The sequence below is a fragment of the Lissotriton vulgaris genome, chromosome 1_1 (genome assembly GCF_964263255.1).
Source record: "Lissotriton vulgaris chromosome 1_1, aLisVul1.2, whole genome shotgun sequence".
Taxonomy (NCBI): domain Eukaryota; kingdom Metazoa; phylum Chordata; class Amphibia; order Caudata; family Salamandridae; genus Lissotriton; species Lissotriton vulgaris.
The window spans coordinates 2,100,279,083-2,100,305,326 of NC_141685.1; the positions used below are offsets into that span (position 1 = coordinate 2,100,279,083).

A 26,244-nucleotide genomic window follows, 5' to 3' on the forward strand; every position below is an offset into this window, starting at 1 on the left:
TTCCCTCCATCCATCCATTCTTCATCCATCCACCCTTTCATCCTTCCATCCATACATACATCCATCCTTCATCCAGCCACCCTTTCATCCATCGTTTACCTATCCACCCTTCCATCCATCCATCCATCATTCATCCATCCACCCTTTCATCCTTCCATCCATCCTTCCACCCTTTCATCCATACATCCATCCTTCATCCACCCACCCTTTCATCCATCCATCCACCCACCATTCATCCACCCACCTTTTCACACATCCATCCATCATTCATCCAAGCAACCTTTTATCCATCCATACATTTATTTATTTAAGCGCGAACAAATGCCCCTGGGCGTCTCGGCGCTGCAACATCTGCAAATAATTCTCCCGCTGCAGAAAGTGTGTTCCAGTATTACTGGTTAAACAGCCAGGTTTTTAGCTGTTTGCGGAATGACCAAAGAGTGGGACTGGTCCTGATTGACTGGGGTAAGGTATTCCACAATCTAGCCATCCTTCATCCATCTACCGTGTCATCCTTCCTTCCATCCATACATACATCCTTCATCTATCCACCCTTTGTTCCATCCATTCACCCATCATTCATCCACCCACTTTTTCCACACAGCCATCCATCCATCATTCATCCATGCAACCTTTTATCCATCCATACATCCATCCTTCACCCATCTACCGTTACATCCTTCCTTCCTTTCATCCATCTATCCATCCACTCATCATTCATCCACCCACCTTTTCACATATCCATCCATCCTTCATCCATCCACCCTTTCATCCATACATCCATCCTTCATCCACCCACCCTTTCATCCATCCATCCATCCACCATTCCTCCTTCCACCTTTTCACACATCCATCCATCCGTCATGATCCATGCAACCTTTTATCCATCCATACATCCCTCCTTCATCCCTCTACCATTTCATCCTTCCTTCCATCCATGCATCCTTTATCTATCCACACTTTCATCCACCCATTCACCCATCATTCATCCACCCCTTTTTCACACATCCATCCATCCTTCATCCATGCAACCTTTTATCCATCCATCCATCCTTCATCCATCTACCGTTTCATCCTTCCTTCCATCCATACATACATCCTGCATCTATCCACCCTTTCATCCATCCATTCACCCATCTTTCATCCACCCACTTTTTCCACACGTCCATTCATCCATCATTCGTCCATGCAACCTTTTATCCATCCATACATCCATCCTTCACCCATCTACCTTTTCATCCTTCCATCCATCCATCCATCATCCATCCATCCTTCATCTATCCACCCTTTCATCCATCCATCCATTCATCCTCTCATCATTCATCCACCCACCTTTTCACATATCCATCCATCCTTCATCCAACCACCCTTTCATCCTTACATCCATACATTCATCCTTCATCCATCCATCCTTTCATCCATCCATTCACCCTATCATTCATCCACCCACCTTTTCACACATCCATCCATCATGATCCATGCAACCTTTTATGCATCCATACATCCATCCACCCTTTCATCCATTCATCCACCCACCTTTTCTGTGCCTCTCTCATGGGGGCGGAGGGGGGGTCAGTATCTTTCTCTGCATCTTCTTCCTCTCTCATGGGAGGGCATCTCTGTGCCTCCCTGCTGGGGGCGGACAGGCTGTAACAACATCTCACCTGAAGAACAGACTCTAAGGCACATTTCTCCTGCACAGGCGCCAGGTATGGGGGTTCGTGCTTTGTGCTTTACAGGCAGGACCCACAGCTCCAGGCGTGCAATGTCCATTGAACTCAAAGGGCTCCCCCAGCCACCCTCCCCTGCCCCCCATCCCTTCCTCGTGTATATAAGCCAGGCTTAAACACCTTCAGGGACACACACAAAGCTGCTCCCCAGTACTTCACACGTCTTTAAAACACCTTTTACTTGTTAATGAGGCTTTGTTGTTTTTCACCCCTCGGTGTGAATTAGGCCTCCACCGTGAGCACCCTCAATCAGCCCCACGCCATCTAAGGCAAACTGACAATCTGCGACCCCCTTCCCAGGACTCCACGACCCCCCTGGGGGTCGCGCCCCACAGATTGAAGACCCCTGCCCTAAGTGGTTAGCATGTTATATATTTATATAATTTTTGTAATGTATCAAGGGCCCCCTGGTAAGGCTAAAGATCCTGGGTCAGGGAAAAGGTACAATGCGAAGGTATCAACCCAGGCTAACTTGCAAAGAGACGAGTGTTTCGTCTATAATACCGACCTCTCGCGATGTAAACCAGTTCTTTTCGCGTGTTGTAGTATTAACGTCACGGAGCATAGACGTTCCACAGAACGTGGTTTTCTTTCTCCTTATAGGAATCTACGAAAGTATGACGGCAGTAAGTCAATCCTATATTGTCTTACTATGTAAAAAGGCCATTACTTAGGGAGCCGGGGGCCGGGGGGAAAAGCGCTTCCCTGCAAAGTATCCTCCGTTCTCGTATTTCCATCAGGTACCAGCTTGTTTGTAGAAAAGAAGGGATTTGTAAGCCGCCTTTCTATTGGTATTTATACTATGGGCCTATATATAATATAGGACAACAATACTGTCCATTGAGTGTTTTTAACCTATATGTTTTATTCTTAAAAATATCTGTTTTATTGCATCAATCTATCATGTATACAAGATACAAATGTAAAATCATCTTTTTTAATTAAAAAAACCTTTTTGATATCAATATTACTGTTGTGTTATAGTTTATGCTCAATTCTGAACAGAATCCTTTTGAACATAGCTAGTGTTGTCTCTTTGCAAGTTAGCCTGGGTTGATACCTTCGCATTATATATTTATATAATACCATAATATACAATAAAAACATACAATTAAACCAGCTTCAAAAATGTCACATTCCAATGAAGTAGCACTGGAAGCACAACAACAAAAACACTGCATACTAAAAAATTTGAGTGCCTCCACTGTGACTTTATTAATTCTGTGCAAATTGATATGATTTCAATTACATTTTTTTCTGAAATTCCAGCACTGGGTTATCTTTCTATACTCCGTTTAAGGTCTTCATACACACGTAAAAAAATATTCCTTGTCAAAATACTGCAGTTGGCCATTATGATATGTTTTTCTTTGCCAGGTGAGATTTGAAACAACTGCACACTGAAACATATGGCAAATAAACCTAATAGTCCCTGTCCCCCTTGAAAATGGAAAAGCATGAATTGCGACCTACATTAAGCAGTCAGCAAAAGATATCGGGTGTGCAGTCTAGGAAAGTCTGACTCCAAATATCAATCTGTCATGTAAACCAAGCACAATGACGGTGGGCGGACACAGTAAAGCTAAGGAGATCAATTTGATGTTTCAACTCCTGCAACAGGGGTTAGAGTTTTTCCTAATTGAGGGAAAAGCAGATGGATGGGGAGACAAGGTGGCGGCAGCAGTACCCTTTGGTAAGGAGGTAATACATCTTAACAGCCAGATTTCAATGAAGAGACTCCCGATGCCATGGTGATGTGGAGGGTCTAGAGGGAATCACTAGCAAAGAATCAAGGCGATGCAATGTACGTCAATGGCTCCCCTAGTCCCCTAGCCCTACACTTTCCCTGTTTGGCGATACAGAGAGCACTGTTCTGGCACTGGACCTAGCACATCCCAAATGATTGAAAAACATGCCTGTAATGCGATGATTCCCAGAGAATAAGTGAAGTTATAACATGCATCCAGAACTGAATGGCTTACAGAGTACTCAGAGAACTCCCTGGTTCCTTATGTGGGTTCAAAGATGATACAGCGGCGGTTCAGATTCTTAAAATGAACAAGCTGTTCCCAACAACCAGTGGGCAGTCACGAGTGGAAAGTCAAAACGCTTACTGGCTAAGCTGGCTCTTTTGAAAAGGAGTTTAGAATTACTGCGAAGGGCTTATCTTTCTATAGGTAAAGGAAAGAGAGAAGACCAGGGAACAGGGTATAAAACTTATCCTGTAGAAACCTTAGTGTAGCAAGTGCTAAAGATGGGATTTCGTTTTGTCCCCAAGGCAGGCATAAATAAATTCCAACTTGAAAAGGATTTAAGAGCATTTTTTCAGGAAAATCAGGCTCCGTAGGTTCTTTGAAAATAGACCAGAGAGGGAACCTCCTTCAGATTCGGGCTTGAGGGCCAAATCTACCTTTACACCTACTATAGGGATGCTATATAAGAAAATTGATATCTTTGAGTCCATGGTCAAAATGGAAATTGGGAAACTGTTAGAAAAGAAACATCACCAAACATATAACATTTCTAAGGTACAGAGGGAAGCTCTAGAATCACTCGCTCAAGACACCCGAATAACCATTAAACCAGCAGACAAGGTGGGGTGGGGTCGTGGTCCTCAATACTGAGGACTACGACCAGAGAGTGATGTCTCTCCTATCCAATAAACAACACTATACAAAGATATCTCAAACCCGCTTAGATACTCTGAAAAAGGAAGTGGAAACACTTCTACAAACTGCCAGAACGAATGGAGAAATTAGCAAGGAGGAATTCAAGTTTCTGTATATGAATAGCCCAAAAACGCCAGCTTTTTACGGACTACCTAAAGTCCACAAAAGCCTGGAGAACCCACCTTTAAGACCGATAGTGGCCTCCATAGATTCATTACTAGAGCCTCTCAGCAAATACGCCAACAGGTTTTTGAAGCCCTTAGTGCAGCAACAAAAGTCCTACATAAAGGACACATCGGATATGATAACAAGAGTAGAGGGATTGAGATTTGAGGAGAATAAGGAATACATGGTGACCCTTGACATAGAGTCACTCTATACCAACATACCGCAAAAAGACACCATAGAGATGATAAGGTCTCTTCTGGAACACACTGAAATTAGGGGTGCCAGTAAGGAATTTATAATACAGTGTGTATCCATGGTATTATTGAATAATATCTTTCTTTTCAAAAAAGACTTGTATATCCAACGCAAAGGCACCAGTATGGGTGCAACTTGTGCACCGAGTCTAGCCTGTATTTACTTGAGTGTATTCGAAGAAAAACATATTTATAATGAAATCAGCCCCTTCTACGAAAATATCCGTAACTGGGTAAGATTCATAGACTCAGAAAAACAACTACATTAATGTGGGGTCCTGGGGCTTGTTTACCGACACACCAGGTACATGCCCTGCTTTACAGTATACAACTACAAATAGTATCTGGGAGTCAATAGGCCAGTACAGAATCTACTTTGAAAAATAACCAAAAACCTCATTGTGTGGTGAATGTGACTATGTGTCTTGTTGTGCACTAATTCTCCTTTTTGGAAAAAAGTGCCCATCAGTTCCCGCCTGAATCCGCCCTACATCATCTGGGCTCTCCTTACCCAGGAGAAAGTAGTATCACTACCAGTATGGTTATGATAGTGTAACTATGGAGAATATCCAAAGTGTACTAGTAGGACCGTCAGGATCTTGTTCTGCGGGTAACCAATTTACAGTGCCAAAGTAAATGTGAAAAAAAGTGATGTTAAAATTAGGTAGCTATTGAGTAGATGCATACATTTTATTCTGTTCCCTCAATGCTCCCAATATTAAAATATGAATAGGCTAACAGATTTAACAAAATATCTGTTGTTCAGTATGGTGAACATGTTTCAGCAAGTGTGATGTATATTATCACTGCTTTCTTCAGGACCTTGTTCTTAATGGCTACTGTATGAATCAATAAAGGAAAAATATCACCTGCATATTTTCGCTTTTATTCTGTCTTCTCCACTATTGTTGGTGAACAAAGAAAACAATTATTCGTGCAAGTGTGAAACAAAGTAGAAACTTAAACAGGCAAAGATCTTGAGCCCTTGTTTGGACTAAGACAACATTTATTTATTTACAAGATCGGTTATTTAATCACCATATTTATGTGAAAGCAAAATTGCTAATTATCTTACCTCAATTTAGTAGGAGGAAAAGCATCACCCCACCTGGCCGTTGCTCAGGTAAGAGGAGCACCGCTCTAGTAAAAACACAGAAATTGACGCTTAAATTCGCACAGGTTATGCCACGTGTTAGTTATGACTCAATTACATATAGATAGATATCTCTATCTCATACTTTTGGGGGATTTTACGATTCACCTGTGCATAGTTTGTACAGGAATCTATAAGTTTAGGATGGATTGAATTTCTCTTCTTCGAAAGCTAAGCCCAAATTGGTAGCCATCTTAGAGGAAAACACACTCTTTACATTTCCCTCTAAGATGGCTACCAATTTGGGCTTAGCTTTCGAAGAAGAGAAATTCAATCCATCCTAAATGAAAATCCCAGCCTTCTGGAACACCTACCAGTGGCAGTTAGCACAAATATAGAAGGCTGGGCTAAAGTACTGATGTTAAAGAAAAGCCATTCAAGGACTATAGTCCACAGGATTACTATGGCTGAATATCTCTGTGGTAACTGCGCACCAACTGGCCTGATAGTTACTAATGCCCCTAGACTTTTCTTAGAAGATAAAGATTTTTTAAAAGACTGGTCTATGGTGGCTTGGAAATGTACACGGGACTGGCTAGTCCTAATAATCAAAACTGCCAAACGTGTAGCTGACAAAATACTGATTGAAATTCAGGTTTTAGAGGGTCAATTAAGAACTACCATCAAGGGTTCAGGCTTTAAAACAAGTCAGGATGACAGCAACAAACAAAATAAAGAATTCCAAGAGTCTATTCTCTTTGCCAAGCTAGAGAAGTGTAAAAAGGATTTAGCGAGGTTTTCAACAGAAAAGGTCTATCCTTATACCAGCAAATCCTATGTACCCACTCCGTTCAATAGGAATGGACGACGAGGGGGATCCACTTATGCAACCTCTAGTTCAGATGATCAGTCCCCTGATTCAGATAGCTGAGGCACAGGGACTAACGGAAACAAAAATAGAGGAAGAGGGAGATTCTGGAGGAACAATTACCAGAACCAAGCACCCCCATGGTTCCAGCCTAACCCCTGGATGTACGGGGTCCCTCCCTTTCAACCACCCATGGGACAATGTGGTCCCCCACAGTTCCACTACGATCCAAACATGCAGCCTTTTTTAGGGCGTGGCCAGAGAGGAACCACAGGACGGAAAAGAACAGGAACCAATCGACGAGTCCAATGGATGAATTCCCCACAGATATCAACAATGGACTTCAGGAATGGCAAGAAAATCCCACAGGAGACAGCAGGGACAAGCAACGAGACAGTCTCGTGATCAATCTCAGCTCCTACAATTTAACAGCCATTGAAGAGACTCTCCTGAACCGAGGATTAGGTTTTGTCAGCATACAAGAAGGTGATCCTTTCATAGCCCGCTTAGAGATGGCTAAATTTTTCAGAAAAATCAGGCTGCATTTCTTCTTTCTTGCCAAGACTCCGGCAACACCAACAGCCTTAACCACCATCAATACAGGTCTCAAAAAAGCCTCGACTTTCATTCCTCCTCTGACTGGAATACCAGCTAAAGTCATTGCCTTTGAAAAAGCAATTGAGAACGATCTCACTATACTTTTCCAGACTAACAAGAATTCATTTATCAACTTGCCTAAGAGAGAACAAATAGCTCTACGCTCACTAACAACTAATGAAAAAATCACAATAAAAACTGCCGATAAAGGCGGTGCCATTGTCTTACAAGACAGCACCAGCTATAGGGATGAGTGCCTACGTCAACTACAAGACACAAGGTCATATACTCGATTGTCTATCAACCCTACAGAACGTCTGACAAACATCATAGGCAATCTAGTAGAAGAAGGTGTCAATGAAGGTTGGATTACCCCCAGTGAGGCGGCTTATCTAAGAAATCAGAAGCCAATAGTACCTTATTTTTATACCTTACCGAAGGTACACAAGCCTCAACGTCCTCCTCCAGGACGCCCCATCATCTCGGGGATCGGATCTCTACTAGAACCTTTGTCTACTTTTGTAGATCACTTTCTTAACCCCATGGTTAGCAAAATGCCAACGTATCTCAAAGATACAACAGATGTCTTGAGACTTCTACCAACGATCCCATTTGACCAATCTACCAACATTCTAGTTTCCTTCGACGTAGAATCATCGTCTACGTCAATCCCACAAACAGAAACTTTAGAGGTGGTTAGACAACAACTCGAAGAAAACGAACCATCTTCTATAACTCCAGTCTCTTTCATCATGACTCTGGCAGAAATAGCCATGAGAGAAAATTACTTCAAATTTGAAGATTCCCTGTATCTCAAGACTGCTGGCACGAGCATGGGGAGCGTTTTCGCGCCAAGTCTGGCGAATTTGTACGTCCACAACTTTGAACAGAACATCGTGCTGACATCTGACAATCCTTTTCATCAATCGCTTTGCACATGGAAGCGTTATATTGATGATATTTTAGTGATTTGGCATGGCACTCTGGACAACCTATTGCTCTTCCATCAAAGGCTTAACGCCCAGAACCCATATTTGAAGTTCACAGTGGAACACAATAAGGCTGAGTTACCTTTTCTGGACCTCCTGATCACTGCAAAATCAGACGGACTCCATTCAGAGCTCTATAGGAAACCTATGGCTCGTAACTCTCTTTTGAGTTACGAAAGCAGCCACCCTAGGTCTTTACGAAATAATTTACCTTTTGGCCAGTTCCTAAGAATTCAACGCAACTGTTCAGAGAGACTCAGTTTCAACAAATATGCCTCTGAATTTGAAGAGCAACTTATAGAAAGAGGATACCCAAAGAAAGTGGTTCGCAAATCCAAGAAACGCGCATCAAACAACAACCGCGAGGGGTTGTTAGAACCGAAACCCATGAAAGAGAAAACGGAGCGTATCACTTTTGTGAACACCTTCAATACTAGATCGAATGCACTGCAGAAAATTGTTAATAAACATTGGTCCATCTTAAACACAGGGGGAGACCAAATAGCGCGCCCTCTGTTTGCCTTCTAGAGAGGACCGAATTTGAAGGACAAATTAGTTCACACGAGACCTCGCACTAAATCACCACGCCAAGTAGGCACACTCTGGGATTCACCAGCTGTAACGGGCCATCACCCTTGCGGGACATGTGCCGCATGCCCCCAGACTAGCAAATCTACCTCGATCAACAATGGAACAAACAGACCTTGGGAACAACGTAGGTTCACAAATTGTAATAGTGAAAACTTAATCTACCTAATCACGTCTCCCTGCCAGTTGCGCTATGTCGGTATGACGACTAGACGCATTAAGGTCAGAATATCCGAACACAAAAGTACCATCCGTTGTCGGAGACAGGCCACGAGATTAACAGCACATTTTCTAGAGAAAGATCACAGTCCAAATGATTTTCAGTGGACAGTTCTGGAGCAACCACTAATACCGGAGCATGTGGCTGACATATCAAATTTCCTCTTTAAACGAGAGCAGAAGTGGGTCTATCGATTAAATACTGACAAGGCAGGACTCAATGAAGACATCCCGTGGATGTCATTATAATATTCTACTAGACATCCACATATTCACTAAACAATCAATCCATCAGATTGTTTCCCAAAAAATTGCATAAAAGTAGACCTTGAGTTATAAAATACTCAAATAACTGTAGATCTCCCTAAGCAATAGAGGAACATATTTCCTTTAAGTTACTAAACAAAAATTAAATTCTACTGGTCTTGGCACTTGAGCACTGTTCCAATAGCTCTACTCAAGGGTTTGAAACATTTACCTAGGTCTGCACTGCTTTATAAATGGACCTTGTAATCCAAAAAAGATTCTTATAACTTTAATATGTAGTGACACCGGGGGTCTTCATAGAAAACTCAGATTCTGAGTGCTAGATCCATTGTGCTGCCATTCATGGTGCGCATTTTGTTCAATTTACAAGTAAAATGTCAGACCGCCATGTCTATGCACATCACGCAGTCGTTATAGTACTGAACCTCTATGTACTTTTATGCACATTAGGCTTCTTTGGTAGCCCAAGGACAATCAAACAAGAACCCGAGTATTAAACACACTGCATAGTCATGCAGTGCACATATGGCGTGTGGTTCACTTTTTAAATTTTAAAGTCATGTGCTATACCACCACTTCTGTATACACCAAGAAGTTGCACCTCTTAGACACACTGCGTCATGTATGTGCATTTTTCACATTTTAAATTTAAAAAGCAACGGGTTATATATACACACCGAGAAGGAAGAACTACAACTTCCATGCACACTAAGCACTTTTTGTAGTCCTCTGGACACCAAATGACAACTGAACTACAACTCCCAAGTTTTCCATGCACGTTTGTAGTTCTGAGCAGTCACGAGGCAACCTTGATCACGTGACCGTAAATTGAACAAAATGATACCTCGCCAGGACTTCAGCGCCCCCCCAGATTGCACAGAGGGACGCTCGGAGTACCGACAGGGAGGTAGGAGATGACGAGACATAATACTTTGTTGGTCTCTTTACATAATGTTATATGCAGCGTTCGGCAGACTCGCATGCTATCTGTAGCCCACTGTGTTCGCATATACTTCAGTTTTACTTGTTCTCTCAGAGACAATGTTCGGTAGATCCGTGCCGTATGTTGAGGCTACTTTGTTGATCTGCGCTTGTTTAGTGCAATAGGCAGTGCACTAACAGACGCGGTAAACAGATGCCGTTTTCGAACAATACGGGGCAAGTAGCAATAATTCTCCTGTCATCTAAGATACAGCAGGGCGCCGTATTGACAATGTTCGACATACCCTTGCCGTATTTAAAGGCCCACTTGGCAATCTGCTCTTGTTTAGTGCAACAGGCAGCGGACAAACAGACGCAGTAAATATATGCCGTTTCTAATAATACGCTACAAGCCGCATGAATTCTCCAGTCATTTTAGACAAAGCAGGGCGCCGCATTGACATTCTCACCACTGCGGTTCCTCTTAGCGCAGGTGAGAATTAAACATAAGTTCGTGGTGCCCGGCTGAGAGACATATCATATCAAGGTCTATATATTTATAAAGATTGGTGCAAAAAATATTCCTGTGGCATAATCACCCGGTGTCAGCACGAGACAGACTTCTGCCTTTACACTCGGGCTTCTGACCATAGCACTAATTTGACATGCAATCCGCACAACATATCTACAGGATTTATTTAGTGACAAGGCTTTCTTGGTGCTTTTTACCACTCTCTAAAAACATCGACGTTTTCAGGCTGAAACGCGATACCTGTGTCCTTGGATGACACTACAAACAATAACATCTCTTATAGATTCCTGTACAAACTATGCACAGGTGAATCATAATAATCCCCCAAAAGTATGAGATAGAGATATCTATCTATATGTAATTGAGTCATAACTAACACGTGGCATAACCTGTGCGAATTTAAGCGTCAATTTCTGTGTTTTTACTAGAGCGGTGCTTTTCCTCCTACTAAATTGAGGTAAGATAATTAGCAATTTTGCTTTCACATAGATATGGTGATCTTGTAAATAAATAAATGTTGTCTTAGCCCAAACAAGGGCTTAAGATCTTTGCCGGTTTAAGTTTCTACTTTGTTTCACACTTGCACGAATAATTGTTTTCTTTGTTCACCAACAATAGTGGAGAAGACAGAATAAAAGCGAAAATATACAGGTGATATTTTTCCTTTATTGATTCATACAGTAGCCATTAAGAACAAGGGCCTGAAGAAAGCAGTGATAATATACATCACACTTGCTGAAACATGTTGGCCATACTGAACAACAGATATTTTGTTAAATCTGTTAGCCTATTCACATTTTAATATTGGGAGCATTGAGGGAACAGAATAAAATGTATGCATCTACTCAATAGCTACCTAATTTTAACATCACTTTTTTTCACATTTACTTTGGCACTGTAAATTGGTTACCCGCAGAACAAGATCCTGATGGTCCTACTAGTACACTTTGGATATTCTCCATAGTTACACTATCATAACTATACTGGTAGTAATACTACTTTCTCCTGGGTAAGGAGAGCCCAGATGATGTAGGGCGGATTCAGGCGGGAACTGATGGGGACTTTTTTCCAAAAAGGAGAATTAGTGCACAACAAGACACCTAGTCATGTCATGCCAATCACCACACAATGAGGTTTTTGGTTATTTTTCAAAGTAGATTCTGTACTGGCCTATTGACTCCCAGATACTATAAGATTCATAGACGACATTTTCTTTATCTGGTCAGGTACGGAAGAGGAATTAAAAGATTTCCTTTCCTGGATCAACCTAGGGGATGATAACCTAAAATTCACGGCCTCATATAGCAACAAAAAAGTGGATTTTTCAGACATCAGTATAAAAAATGAGAATGGTCAGCTAATGGTTGAACTTTTTAAAAAAGAGACCGACCGAAATACAGTACTCCCACTACAGAAGTTACCACCCCAAAAGCCAGAAAGACAGTATACCCTTTGGAGAATTTCTCCGTTTAAGAAGGAACTGCACCTCTATAGACGATTTTATAAACATGCAGAAGAAACAAAACAGAAATTTAGAGAAAGGGGTTACCCCAAAAAATTAATAAATCATTCCTTAAAAAGGGCACGATACTATGATAGAGATAGTCTGCTCGAAAAAAAGGATAAGAATTCAACTATGGACAAAATTGTCATGGTGGGTCAATTCTCAGGGATCGCGAACCAGGTAAAAAACATAATAAACCATAAGTGGAAGATATTGAATGAGGGAACTGAAACCAACTTGCCCCGGCCACTGTATGCATACAGAAAGAAGAAAAATGTATGCTCAAGCCTGGTACACACCTATAGAGATGATGTAGTGGAAGCCCAAAGGACTTTGACAGGGGAAAAAGCGGTGGGTAACCACAAGTGTGGTACCTGCATTATATGTGACCTATGTCTAGTCACAAAAGAAATCTGCCTAAACTCTGTAAAACACAGCATTAATACGCTGAACAACTGCAGGAGCAAAAATGTAGTGTACTTGATCCTGTGCCCTTGTGGCCAAGGGTACATAGGGGAAACAGGTAGGGAGCTAAGATTAAGGATAGGGGAATATAAATCAGCAATTAAAACAAACAAAGAAAATGCCCCCCTAGTAAATCATTGGAAGGAGAAAAACCACAGTGAGAGAGATATAAAATGGGTGGTCTTGGAAAAGATTAAGGAACTAACAAGAATGGGTGACAGCAAGAAGAGAAGAAAGCAACAAGAACAATGGTATATGATAAAGTTCAATACCATTAAATGTGGCCTTAATACTAGGGAGGATTGGGACACCCTGCTATGAGATACATAACCCAGGCATCTAGACACTAGAGCGAAGACGGGTCCAAGACCCACCATTCTATAACAATAGTGTCTTTTAAATATTAGTCTTTTTTCTGAACCCATATTAGAACAATAATACTGTCCTCTATCTAAATAAGAAAAGTGGGGGGGATCCGACAACAAGTATACGTTAAGATAAGATGTAGTCCACTAAACAAATATCCCTAAAATTAGATATAGTTTATGTCCGAAGGATGACACACACAACAAATTATAGAATCGTTTGTGAATAATATAATATGTTCCAGGACAAATATATAAGGCTAGGAATCCCATAGAGGAAGACAATAGGTATTCTCCTTTTCAAGCACTGCAAATATGCTACAATAGGCCTACAATGTATGAGACATGTAACCACGCAGCAATACAGGCCGATATTCAATATAACTATATACCGTAGAAATATGCAGAAATGACGAGAATGTGTAGAACGTACCGAGAGTACAGGTACAAAACACGAGGCAAATACTATATATGAGGCGAAGATAAAGTTGTAGATAGGCGGGTTATGTGCGGATTGCCACTGAATAACTGAATGGCTTTTATACATTAAAATAGAGAAAATAGAGGTAGCGGATACACCTGACATTCTAATCAGGAGTGGATATATATAAAACAAAGGGAGCTAGAGCTCCGTTCTAAGATGGCCGCAGACTTCATAACAATAGGCAGACCCACAACGCATGCGCGGGAAAGTAGCGCGCGCAACATGCAACAGCTGAAATGAGTTAGAGACGCAATAAAAGAGGGCGGGCGCACGGACTCTAAATCCAAGAGGACGAGGCGAAACCGAGGACACGACGGGGACAAAGAATTAGCAGGCAAGTCTCCGATTGGGAATCTAAGACGCAGGCTCTCGTACATACTGAAGATAGGCACGGGAGCCCCCACTATGGGAGTAGATGGAATTAGCAACGCCGTATACTAATATAGAGGGTGTCCGCCGAACGTCTTAGACCACTACAGAGGGTGTCCGCATAACGGAAGACACCGAACACAAAGGGAAAGCCTAATTCCTTACCGGGTGATAAAAAAAAAAAGTAACCAGGGGGAAGCGATAAACAACTTTCCTAATGCAAGGGACTTACGTGGCAGCCCGTTGAGTAAATAGATGCAAAACCGATAAAGGGCTGAAAGTAAAACCACACACATAAAGGGTAGACAGAGGGCGGTAAGCATAACCATATAAATAGGTGGCGCTGCGAGTAAACACAGTGAAGAGGGCGGTCTAGGAGGGCCGTAGGAGGCAAGAGATCATACAATCAACAGATGAAAGAGGGGGACCAAATAACCCACATTAATCATGAGTAATAACAATATCCCCACCCGAGCTTTAGTAATAGAAAGAGGCATAAAGTGAGCAGTTCTCTCAATCAGTGAATATTGATTCTTCCATAGAACATATCCAGTTCCGAAAGTCTGCAGAAGGACTCATCAGGTTGTCTGCATCCCACGGGATACCTCGGCTAATGGAAGGATTTTAAACTAAGATAAGGTAAGGGGCATTGAAAATGAATATTAGACAACGGGATAGAATCATCCATGTAACTAAAGATAATAAAAGTTCCCTTATTATATCCTTGCAACAGAACTCCCGTATAAAAAGGAACAGCTGATAGAACTATTACCCAAGATCAGGGGGATATCCTTAAATCTACAGAATCATTAAAAAAATAAGAGTCCCGCACACAGAGCACCTGAGAGGTAATGAGCAGTTGAATCATGAGTAACAGAAGAAAATAAAATACAACCCATAGGAATAAAACCATGTGGTTATCCTCTACCTCCCTTAGATCCACCCAAGAGTGTTCCACCTACGGACACTCATTCGTTACAGAAAAGGAAGAATAAATCATCTCCTTGTATGGGAGCCCGAAAGTTCATTATCCAAAAAGAAGGTCAGTACTGCACTAAAGTCAGGAGAACTGAATGGTATGAAAGATGTATCTCACATAGTTGACCCCTAAAATGTAACGGAGGGTTGAAGAGGCCTGAGGTTAACCATACCATTGACATAATAAGGAGAATGTACTGATGTGACAATTGACTGTGAACAATGAATAGAGGGGGAATAAAGAACCCAAGGCAACAGTATGAAATATACTTCCCATAGTGTAATGCACTTAAAAGAAAGGTCTACTAAGACATGGCCATTCAGAGTGGAAGTTTAAAAATAATATATTTCCTTTTCCACGAGAATGTAATAATGTGAAATACAGCCATAGGTGTGTACTGATTTATATCTTTCTAATTACGCAGAAGGATACCAGTAACTGAATACGATGACCCCATGTGAACTTACATTGTCCTGAAGAAGGGGTTACCATATCCACGGCTTCATAGCACCGAAACGCGAACATATAGAATCCAAGTCAAGCCCAGGGGGCTCCAGATATACATACATTTTGGATACTGGAAGTCGCATATGAATTGTGTAAAGGTGATTGGATCTGATTAATCTGTAGCAATATCATCTGATCTATTGAGTAGAGGGGGTTTCTTTTCTCTTTTTTGAAAATGTATTGTGTTATTGCACTTGATGATTAGACTTTGGTATATGTTTTTATATGTTTCATTTACATTTGATGTAACATTATGATGATGATGTTTTAATGTATTTCAATGTACTGCATAAAATGCTTTTATGTGAAATGTTTTCAGGAAAAACTCTTTTTCTGAAATTTAAAAAAATGATTTGCTAAGTGTGAAGGACAATATTGTTCGGTTTTAAATAAAAGATTGTAAACGTTACATTTTAGTGTGGGAACTATATTCAATGAGTACCCTAATATAATATGCTGAGTGAATGAGGTGTGACCATATAACAGTAGAGTGAGTACAGTTCTTTAGCAGTAGGTCCAGGGATATTCCTTTGACTTTCCTTATCTTTCTATAACTAGGGCAAAATGTTTGGTTCTGGTTGTGGCGGAGGGGGCACATTACGAAAGCATTTACAATTAAAACAATGTGCAGGTGTTTGAGACTTAAAAATTAAATCAGATTCCCCCATTAAAGGGTGCTTAGTTATTTCTGCATTGTAAGCCATTCTAGATGAAAGCATGGTTTATAAAATGTGAAAATAAATAAAAGAAACAGGCTAAAGAATTTTAAAAATACAAAAACAAGCTTTTATGCTTAGGTCTGTGACAAAGCGAGGAACAAAAACAAAGGTGCTATCTGGAATAATATCTGTTCAACAGGCTGGAATACAGGAAAGTAAAAACAGTGAGCGGCTTCAGAGCTGCATAGGTCATCTGTGACATCACCATGGTTTGAAGCCTGATGACTCACTGAGGTAAGCAAACTACTGGCATTGTGAAGCTGGACAGTCCTATTCAACACATGAAACCTAAAATGTTAAAAAGTATCCCTACTGTTTCATGCTCCTGAAGGAAAGAAAAGGTGCAAACCACAATCAAAAACCATTCTCTAGAAAGACCTCTTCTGCAATCCTGTAGGAAAAACACTGTATTTTTTTTTAGCTAAAGGTAAACTATATATTTCCACTGTTAACAAAAAATTAAATGTTTTGACAAATCACAAAGTAACAGTGGTTAAGATTGTGTAGCACTTAATACTTTTTCATCCCACCAAAAAACACAGTGTAGAGCATTTATATACTGAGTAAAGTTACAGATTTTCACTTAAAAGAATAAACCCTTACCAGAAAGATGATTTGGCCAAGGTCACCCATAGGGCGGAAATACATGAGATCATACTGGTCACAGCGGTGGGGAACCACTATCTGAGATCCAATGCGCCCTAAATTTTGAACATGACAAATATAAAGGAGATTAATTTATTCACTCACTGAACAAAATATCTGAACCACAGTTGATAGTGTTCTTTCCAGAAAAGAATCTATGTATCTTGTTTTCATTACTGAGCAGTATGGCCCACTAAGTTTCTATAAATGAAGCAACAAAATATATGCTAAAGTAATGCTTTAGTTAAATTATATTTTGATGTTTTAAGCGCTTAAGTGCTCGAAACTTTCTTCTCTATACTTAGTAATTTCTTGCCATTTGAGGTGGCATCCTTCATAACGTTTTCCCGCAAGTATGTACAGGCCAGATTTTCTCCACTCATGCTGGGGATTATGAGGGCACCACGGGTTACTTATTTTGTCTTCAAGGGCGGAGAACATAGCTAGGCTATGGCAAGAAAGCATGTGAGTTTTTCTTCTAAAATGGGACATCAACAAACTCTTGTGCCAAGGTTGCCTTTTCCCCAGCATTTGGAAACAGTAAAAAATCAAAAGAATCAACACTTTTTTGAACTTTTATAAATGACTAGCAGCCCGTCCCGACGTTGTCCGGGTATGAATTGCTGCCGGCCAGTAGTATATTGCTTTTTAGGATTTCGTGTTTTGATAGCATTTCTTATCTGTGACAGGCCTGTGAAACGCTCCGATTCACAGTGCACTGCTGATGCACTTAAGAGTGCGCGTTCAGTAGTGTGTGAACTCAAGTTCCCTACTTTATTTTTCCTTGCAATATTATATAGCGCGAACTCGACAACATGGCATGAGCACAATTTACATTACAAAAGAACACGTTCATTTGTGGTAGGCACGGGGAGACAAAGCGATTTGCCTGGAATCACAGGATGTTGAGCTGATGCCGATATTCGAACGTAGCTCCCCAGCTCTAAAGTTCACAATTCTAGAACTTGTGGCAGGAGGTGTGTCTAAAAGTGTATGTCGGTGCTGGCCATCAATGAGAGAGACCTGTGCATTTTTCAAATGGGTGGTGAAAAAATATGAGTATTAGGCTGGAGATGTGGGCCGCCGTGCCACCAATGTACTTACTGGGGGAGGGTAAACACCCATTATTCCGCAACTTTCTTTCCGCATACCATCACTCCGCATAATTTCATTACGAAAGTACCATGACTCCGCAATGCCATTATAACGCATGGCATTACATTTTATATGCTTTTACCACGCATACATTTACAACGAAATTCGTTGTAAATGCATAAATGGTAAAAGAATGTTTTTTTTAATGTTTGGATGAGGTAAGTATGGGTATAGGGGTATATGTTTTGGGGTACTGAGGTATATGTTTTGGGGTATTTATATTAAGGGTTCAGATATAGTTTTGGGTTTTGGGGTACAGTGGTATTTTTAGGATTCAGGGCTAGGTTTGGATTTTGGGGTACAGGGGTATTTTTAGGGTTCAGGGGTAGGTTTGGGCTTTGAGGTACAGGGCTATTTATAAGGTTCAGGGCTAGGTTTGGGTTTTGGGGTAGAGGGGTATTTTTGGGTTTAGGGATAGGTTTGGGTTTTGGGGTGCAGGGTATATTTATAGGGTTAAGATGGGTTAGTGTTTAAGGGTGTTGGGGTATTTTAAGGAGTAAGGGTGGGTTATGATTATGGGGTGCAGGGGTATTTAAAGGGAGCAGGGTGGGATTAGCACACGACATGAGACAAGGCATGAAGGGCGGAACGTACCACACGCCCCCAGCGTTTGTCACGCCCCCAGCACACGCCCACAGTACAACGCAGACACGCCCACAAGGGACTACTTTGCTGGCACGGTTCTTTTACCTTTTAAATGTATATGGTGGGCGTCTGCTGCAACTGCCCCTTCCAACGCTGTATTGGGTGTCGTGCTTGGTGCTGTGGTTCCTGAGATTACCCGCCTCAAAGGTTTGGGCTCTCTCTTTATTATATTAGTATGGATAGTCAGTATTTCCTAGTTTGGCAATGTTTACCCACTTACAACTTACGGCAGAGAGAGGTGAAAAAACCCATAGGTGAAAACAAAACTATCTTTCAGAACAGTAGTTAACATTCGGAATTCTTTGTGACAGTTTTCACACAGAAACCAGCACTGAAGTAATGAAAGCTTAACACTGTGAATGCAAATGGGAAAAGAGCATTGTCAAAGCCTACAGATTTCTCTATTAAAAGAAGAAATTACATTCACATTTCCATGTTCTAGAAATGCTGCAATGAACACGTTCTCAATGCAGACCACAGAATATCATGTGTAGTTACCATAAGCATAACTAGTCCTTTATTTAAATTACCACCTCCAGGCAGGTGTAAGATATATGCCCTGTAGAGGTGGAAGGAGGTTTAATTAGGGTATGTTACGTGTGGAAGGTAAGTCTGATATGCTAGGCTGACACAGTATGTTGGGGGATAGAAGATCAGATATGGTAGGTAAGCTATGGTACGTAATGTATTAAAGATCTGGTACGCATGTATTGTAGCTGAGGTAGGTATGGGGTGGTAGACATCGTAGGTAAATAGGTATTGTAATTAAATATGAAATGTAGGTTTGGAAAGTAGAGGAGGTATGTTAGTTTAGGTATGGGAGGTAGATTAATTGTGATAAATTGGGTGCAGAAGGTATGGTATGTTAGTTATACTAGATATAGTGGGTTAAGTATGGTAGGTATGATCGACATGGTTGGTAGGCATGGTAAATAGATAAGCATGGTAGTTACCTTAGATTTGCTAAGTATGTTAGATGAGGTATGGCACGTAGATTAGGTATGATAGGTTACCTGAAGGATATTAAGTATGGTATGGGTGGTAGGTAAGTATTTATGGTAGTAGGGTAGGTATAAATGGTTTCGTTTGGTAGGTTGGTATGGTAAGTTATGTATGGGTGGTAGGTTAGATATGTCTGGTACCGAAGGTATGTTAGTTATGCCAGGTAAAGTAAGTGAAGTATGGCAGGTAGGTAGGCTAGTTATGGTAGGAATGGTAAGTTATGTAGGTAGGTACGGCTGGTAAATATCTGTTGTAATTCGTTTTGTATGCATTATAGGTTAGGTATGCGAACTACGGTTACGGCAGGCAGATAAACAGCGTAGGTAGTTATGGCTGGTTAGTCCAGGTTAGGTTAAGGCTGGCAGATAAATACAGAAGATAGATACTATAGGTAGGGTTCGAGGTAGGTATGATAGGATAGGTAAGATAACTTATGTATGGTACATATTTTGCCTGAATTAACTATTTTTGATTTTAAGAGTTTTCTAGACTTCTTTCTTACAAATCATTGCATTGAAATTTAAAAGCATGTTCAGTTATATCTTCTGCCTGATTTTGTACCAACGTGTGATGCTGAATCTGCAGTTTAATAAGGGTCAGCTGAGCATCCTCAAATGAGACGGCCTTGACGGAGAGCCCATCCAAGTAATGGTCAACGTTAAAAACCACAAGAAAGTCAATAGCAGAATAGATTTGACCAAACGCCCACTCTTTGTCTGCACTTCTTTTTCACCTATTGCCGACAAGAGGCATTGCAACAGGCATCTATAGCCAAGTGTAATGAAACCTAAAAAGAGAAATTGTCAGTACGATTTTTATATGTAACTTTTCTTAATTGACATAAATTCACAAAAGTGAACTTGGGAAACAATTCCAAATATCTTCATACATATGTGAGGGGAAACTCGAATTTGAAGAGAGCAGCTGTCCTACAATCCACATACATAAACAAAAAAGAGGGAGAAGGAGGTTAAACCAGACCAGGTCGGCCTCCAGTCTGTGTACGAAATACAGGAACCCTATGTCAAGGGTCCAGAGACCTGGTAGGTGTGTGTATGGTCACTGCTTACTAAGTCAGTGTGTACCAAAAATGTGTAAGAAAGAAAAATTTCTTTCTAGAGTCCCCTCACTCACCGGGGTTGCCCCACGGTGACATGCTTCATCATTGGGGCCATCCCAGTTCTCTACGAAAAGGGGCGTGCTGCGACAAGGCGACTACGCTGGAGCACTGGTTTTGTGAGATGACTATGTGTGGTGCAAGTGTGGTGATGGTGGAGTGGGTGTGGAATTAAAAATACCGTGCTAGTGGGCCTCAACAATACATACCCATCCTCCTCCAAAAAAGATAACTCCCATGTGTGGCTGTGAATATCACCTAGAATAGGAAAGGCCTAAGAAATGCAACCATGTCCAGGGAGAAAACTAGGTTTTAAAGTGTTGTTTTTGCCACTGTATATGGTTGCAATATTTGATCCAGGGGTTCGATGGCTCCCAGGGAAACCCACCATCCCAACTGGATGTTGGAAAATCCCACAGTGGTATTGCTTGTTTGGGTGCTGCCATTTTTCATACCCAGAATGTCCTGCAAACATCAAAGTTTGGGCAAGCATTCCTCAAATTAATGCGAGGAAAAGCAACATAATCTGTAGGGAGTGATTAAAGTTGTGCACAATGTTATGATGATTTGTATAGCTCAGTAATCACCCATAAGGGTATCTAGGTGCATAAGCAGGTGCGTATGCGTGGGGTCTACACAGTTATTCAAAGAGTCAGGTTTTCAGCCTCTTACGAAACTCAAGAAGCGAGCAGGAGGCTCCGATGTGTTGTGGTAGGTCGTTCCATGCTTCAGGTATGATGTATGTGAACAAGAGAATACCTTTCTCTATTTTTGGTAACGCTGCAAGTGAGTTTGAGGCTGAAAGTAGGTGTCTGGTGGGCTAGTGAAATTCTATGCAGCTTTTATGCAAAGTTTTACACATGTGCGTGAGGAGTTTGAATTGACTGTGTTTGTGAATGGGGAGCCAGTGGAATTGTCTGAGGTGGGGTGAGATGTAGGTTAGGCGAGGATGATGGAGTATGAGTCTTACCGCGGAATTTTGCATGGTCGGAAGTCTGAGTATGAGCTGCCTAGAGAGTGTGTTGCCGTACTTGAGTCAGCTTCTAAAGAGTGCTTGTATGACCGTTCGTCTGGTGTGGCAGCCATTTGAATCAATCTTGACTTGCTGACCTATTGACTTGCCAGGTCGAGATTGCCATGTAGGATGATACCCAGATTTCTGGTGTGGTTGGTGGATGTTGGTCTTAGTTCTGTCAGCCACCAGGCGGCGGCCCTTTGGGAGGTCTTATTTCCGAAGATCAGTAGTTCCGTTTTGTCGGAACACAAGTTTTCTTACACTTCTTCCAATACAAATGGTACGCAACATATGGGTTTATCATAGGACACAGGAACAGAGCCAGACTTTCACTATCTCATATTTACCTGGAGGGCTGAAAGGGTGGAGGCCACTTTCAATCTTGTTGGGGCAGTCTTGTTGCTGAAGTTCAGCCAGCAAGATTTCAGCCGGTATCACTTTTAAATAAATAATGCAAAAACAAATGGTTTAATAGCACTTCAGAACCATTTGTTTACATTTGGTCGGTTCCGGTCTCCTCCAGGGTCATAATCCGCTGGACACCCAAACAAACGGTACCTTCAGATAACGAAGTCTATGACAATGCACAGCGGCGCGGCAGTCGAGGCCAGCTTAATAGCTGCCATGGGGGAGGCGAGGCATGATGTCAGTGAGGAGGCGATGTGTCGAATCCAGGACAGGGGAAGTCGGTGCAAAGTGGGCGTGTTTATGGAGTCGCCCGCTGCAGTTATCGGCGCCACAATCACAGGATGCAGACACTGGCGATGCCAGAGCGGGTGTGAGCACTGGTGTCGTGAAATGCAGATAACTGCAGGCGTCAAAGCTGTGGTGCAGACCGGGTGGTGCGACGTGCACTTAATGAGTGGTACAGGCCGCAGCCTCACAGACTGCGTTGGAGACAGGTTTTCTTACTTCTTTCAAGTTGCTTTCAGCTCCCAACAGCAGGAACAACCTCTAGAGGTCTAAACTGGAGTAGGCACCTCCTGGCAGGTCCGAACTCTCAGTAATAAAGTTCGGGAAAGCTGGGAATGAATTCTTTGTGTCTCTGAGACTTCGGAACAGGAGGTCAGCACACCAAGGCACTTGGAGATTCTTCTTCAAGCAGGGTTCACAGCAAAGTTCAAGTCTTTGTCCTTTTCCTGGCAGAAGTAGTAACTGCAGGCTAACTCCACACAGCCCACAGCAAAGGGGCAGTCCTGCTCCACACAGCTCTCCAGCTCTTCTCCGTGGCAAAGGTTCCTCTTGAGTTCAGAAGTGATCTAAAGTTCTGGTGTTTAAGGTCCACTACCTACACCCCATTTTGTCTTTGTTCTTCTTTGTGCAAGAGTCTCTGAGCCCAGTCCAAACCAGTTCTGCCCTCACTGGTGCAGTATGACCACCACCATTGTGCAAGGGAGACGGGCCCTTCCGGTGCAAGGAAACTCCTCCCACTACTCTAAATGCAGCCAAGGTATATTCAGCTCAGTTCTGAGACTTCCAGAAAGGGCCAGTTACAACTCAACCCCCCCCCCCCCCCCGCCCCCCAGTGGCTGTCTACAGTGAATGCACATCCCCAGCCCCCTGTCACTTCAAAATCAGACAGTCAATCAACTAACAGGCAGAGGCACACAGAATGGTTAAACAAGAAAATGCCCACTTTCTAAAAGTGGCATTTTCAAATACATCAGTGGTTACCAATTTTTTTGACTCCTGAGAACCGCATTGAGTCACTACTGGAAGCTGGGGACCCCTAAGCAAATTATACCATTTACATTTCAAACATTAAAACAGCAATTCACAAAAAAAACACAAACACACCCAAAAAATACTCTCATTACTAAAGATTTTCATATTTTATATTGAAAAAAATAGCAAAAATGCAACAATTCTAATGGGATGGTTGGTGCTGCATCTCAGAGACTAACTTTTCAATGCTTGGTTTTATTTCGCAGTATGAGGCTCCTGCTTCTGCCAGGCCAGACTGGAAATCCAAAGGAGCTATGGCAAATGCTGTCAGAGCAGTCCCTGTATGATGCACACCAGGTGCAGCGAGTGAGCCTGACCAGTACAAAGGGAGTTTGGGGTGGGGTGGTGGGGGTGGGGCTGGGGGAGAATCACACACCAAGAAAATTTGGGGACAATGTTGCATTCTACACCACATTTGTCATTATATATTTAATTGTATTCGCTTTTAAAGCAGCAAATGTTGACCTTACAGTGCAACAGGATACAACAATCTTTATTGGGGCTTTTCAATGATTCCCTCAATATTACCCTCCGACAGTGCCTCTCATCTTTACACGTCATCCATACAGGTAAGAGTGCTTGGTCTGGAGAAGCACAAACCCAGAATTCAGAATATAACAGTGGTTAGATTTGACTTTCATAATAAGAATGTATTTCTATACAAAACAACTTTTTTAGCAGCATCAGGATAATGAAAGACAGGCAAAAAACATAACTTACTTACTTGTACATTGTAGTTTGCATGCAGTTCTCTAATGGCAGTTCATAGCAAACTGTGCTAGATGACGATTGTAACTTATGAACTTAACAGTAACAAAAGAATCTCTATGCAGCAGGTATATTAACCATCTGCGCTCTCTTAGATGAGTCAAAGCTGCCAACCTGACAAAACTCATCTCTCTCCAGCAGGTACATTAATAACTTGAGTTATCTTGACACATGTATTGTTGCCCTACAACTGCTTATTATACATGGAGCTTTGCAGTGCTTTTAAAACTGCTGCTTGCGGACTCTCTTGGAACGAGTCAAGGACCCCTGGGGGTCCAAGGACCACAGTTTGGGACCCACTAAAATACATAATTTAAAAAAACATGTTTATTAAAATATGTGTTATTAAATTCAGAGTTCAGAGAGCCTAAACTTTATTTCTACATCTTGCCCCAATGGGAAGTAATACCTATTACAAAGTATCCTAAGGGGCAGATAGCCTTTCAATAGTGAAACACGAAATATACCGTATTTCACTAAAAGGACATGCCACACACACCAGTACATGTCCTACCTTTCACATACACTGTACTCTGCCCATGGGCGTACCATCAGCCTATCATAGGGGTGCCTTACATGTAAGAAAAGGGAAGGTTAGGGCTTTCCAGGACGACATGGCAGTTCAAAACTGCGCAGAGACACTGCAGTGGTAAAGTGCCCAAAGCATCTAAGGCAGCAAAAAGGAAATCTAGCACAACACACCAAAGATACCAAGTCTAACACCCTCTCTCTATAGAGTCTATTTTGTTCCTTTTTTGTTAAGACAATCTCTAGCAGACAAGCTGTCGACCCAGTTCAAAAAAGGCGATAGGAAATCAACTTAGTCAAAAGACTTCTATAGCATCCTATTTCAGCAATGTGCTTCCTAGCTCTTATCGTTTCATCTTCCCAGATATAAAAAACGCCAAAAATGATCGAACTAGAGCAATGCAGAGACTAGGGACAGAACTTCCCAAAAGCCCAAATTCGCTGCCGAACAAAGCAAACGGTTTGAATACTTACATTTCAATAATTAACAGATAAGATACAATCAATTCAGATAGACAAATGCTGCTAATTTAAAAAGGAAAAAAGAAATTTAAGTATAATTGCACTCCGCTCAAAACTTCACAAATAACTGCTACCCAGTTGATTAGTGAAGAATCTGTTTACTGAGAAATATGGTCAAGAACCCTTTCATTACAACCTCCATGGGCACCAGAACTCTCTTCAGATACCAACATGAAGCAGTTTAAAAGCATTTGAGCGATCCAGAGTAACGCACAGGATGTTAAATGACGAAACTACACATGTAATTACATTGCATGCCTTAACAATGCTGTGTTTACAGCAGTGTATATATATATATATATATACATCCATAATCCAAAAGGGATCCTTCCTGAATGGTTCCCGTAGTCAGGTGGCGCATATGCCGGGAGGACCCCAACGCTGGTAACTTTTTGCACAAGTTCCAAAGGTTCCCAGAAAGGATTTAATGCGCACTCGAAGCGAGGGTAGAAAACACCAAGTTTATTCTTTTTTAATCGCTACGCGTTTCGAGACCCACCGGCCTCTTGATCAAATATATATATATATATATATATATATATATATATATATATATATATATATATATATAAAAAAAGGTTGTTATCCTACAAAAGAAGCAACTTGATTTCAGCAACTGAATGTGCTTTCCTCTTGGTGGAACATCCGGTTATGCCACATTTGTATCTTATTCCCAAGGTGCACAAAATGAAAGATCCAACACCGGGGAGACCCATCATTTCAGCGATCAAATGTATGGGTGAGAACATTTCACGTTACATTGATTTTTATTTACAGGAGCACGTCCAAATGTTGCCCAGCTATATTAAGGACACAGGGGACTTTTTGACCAAGC

The 26,244-nt window shown here is 41.6% G+C and overlaps 1 protein-coding gene across 1 annotated transcript in view; it reads right to left on the reverse strand.

The window, feature by feature from the left end:
• Positions 1 to 26,244, reverse strand: part of NDUFA9 (NADH:ubiquinone oxidoreductase subunit A9) — a 184,134-nt gene that overhangs the window by 126,501 nt on the left and 31,389 nt on the right. The window contains exon 3 of the mRNA XM_086921297.1: positions 16,891 to 16,988. Coding sequence (XP_086777423.1) covers positions 16,891 to 16,988 — 98 coding nt within the window. The remainder of the gene's footprint in view (positions 1 to 16,890; positions 16,989 to 26,244) is intronic.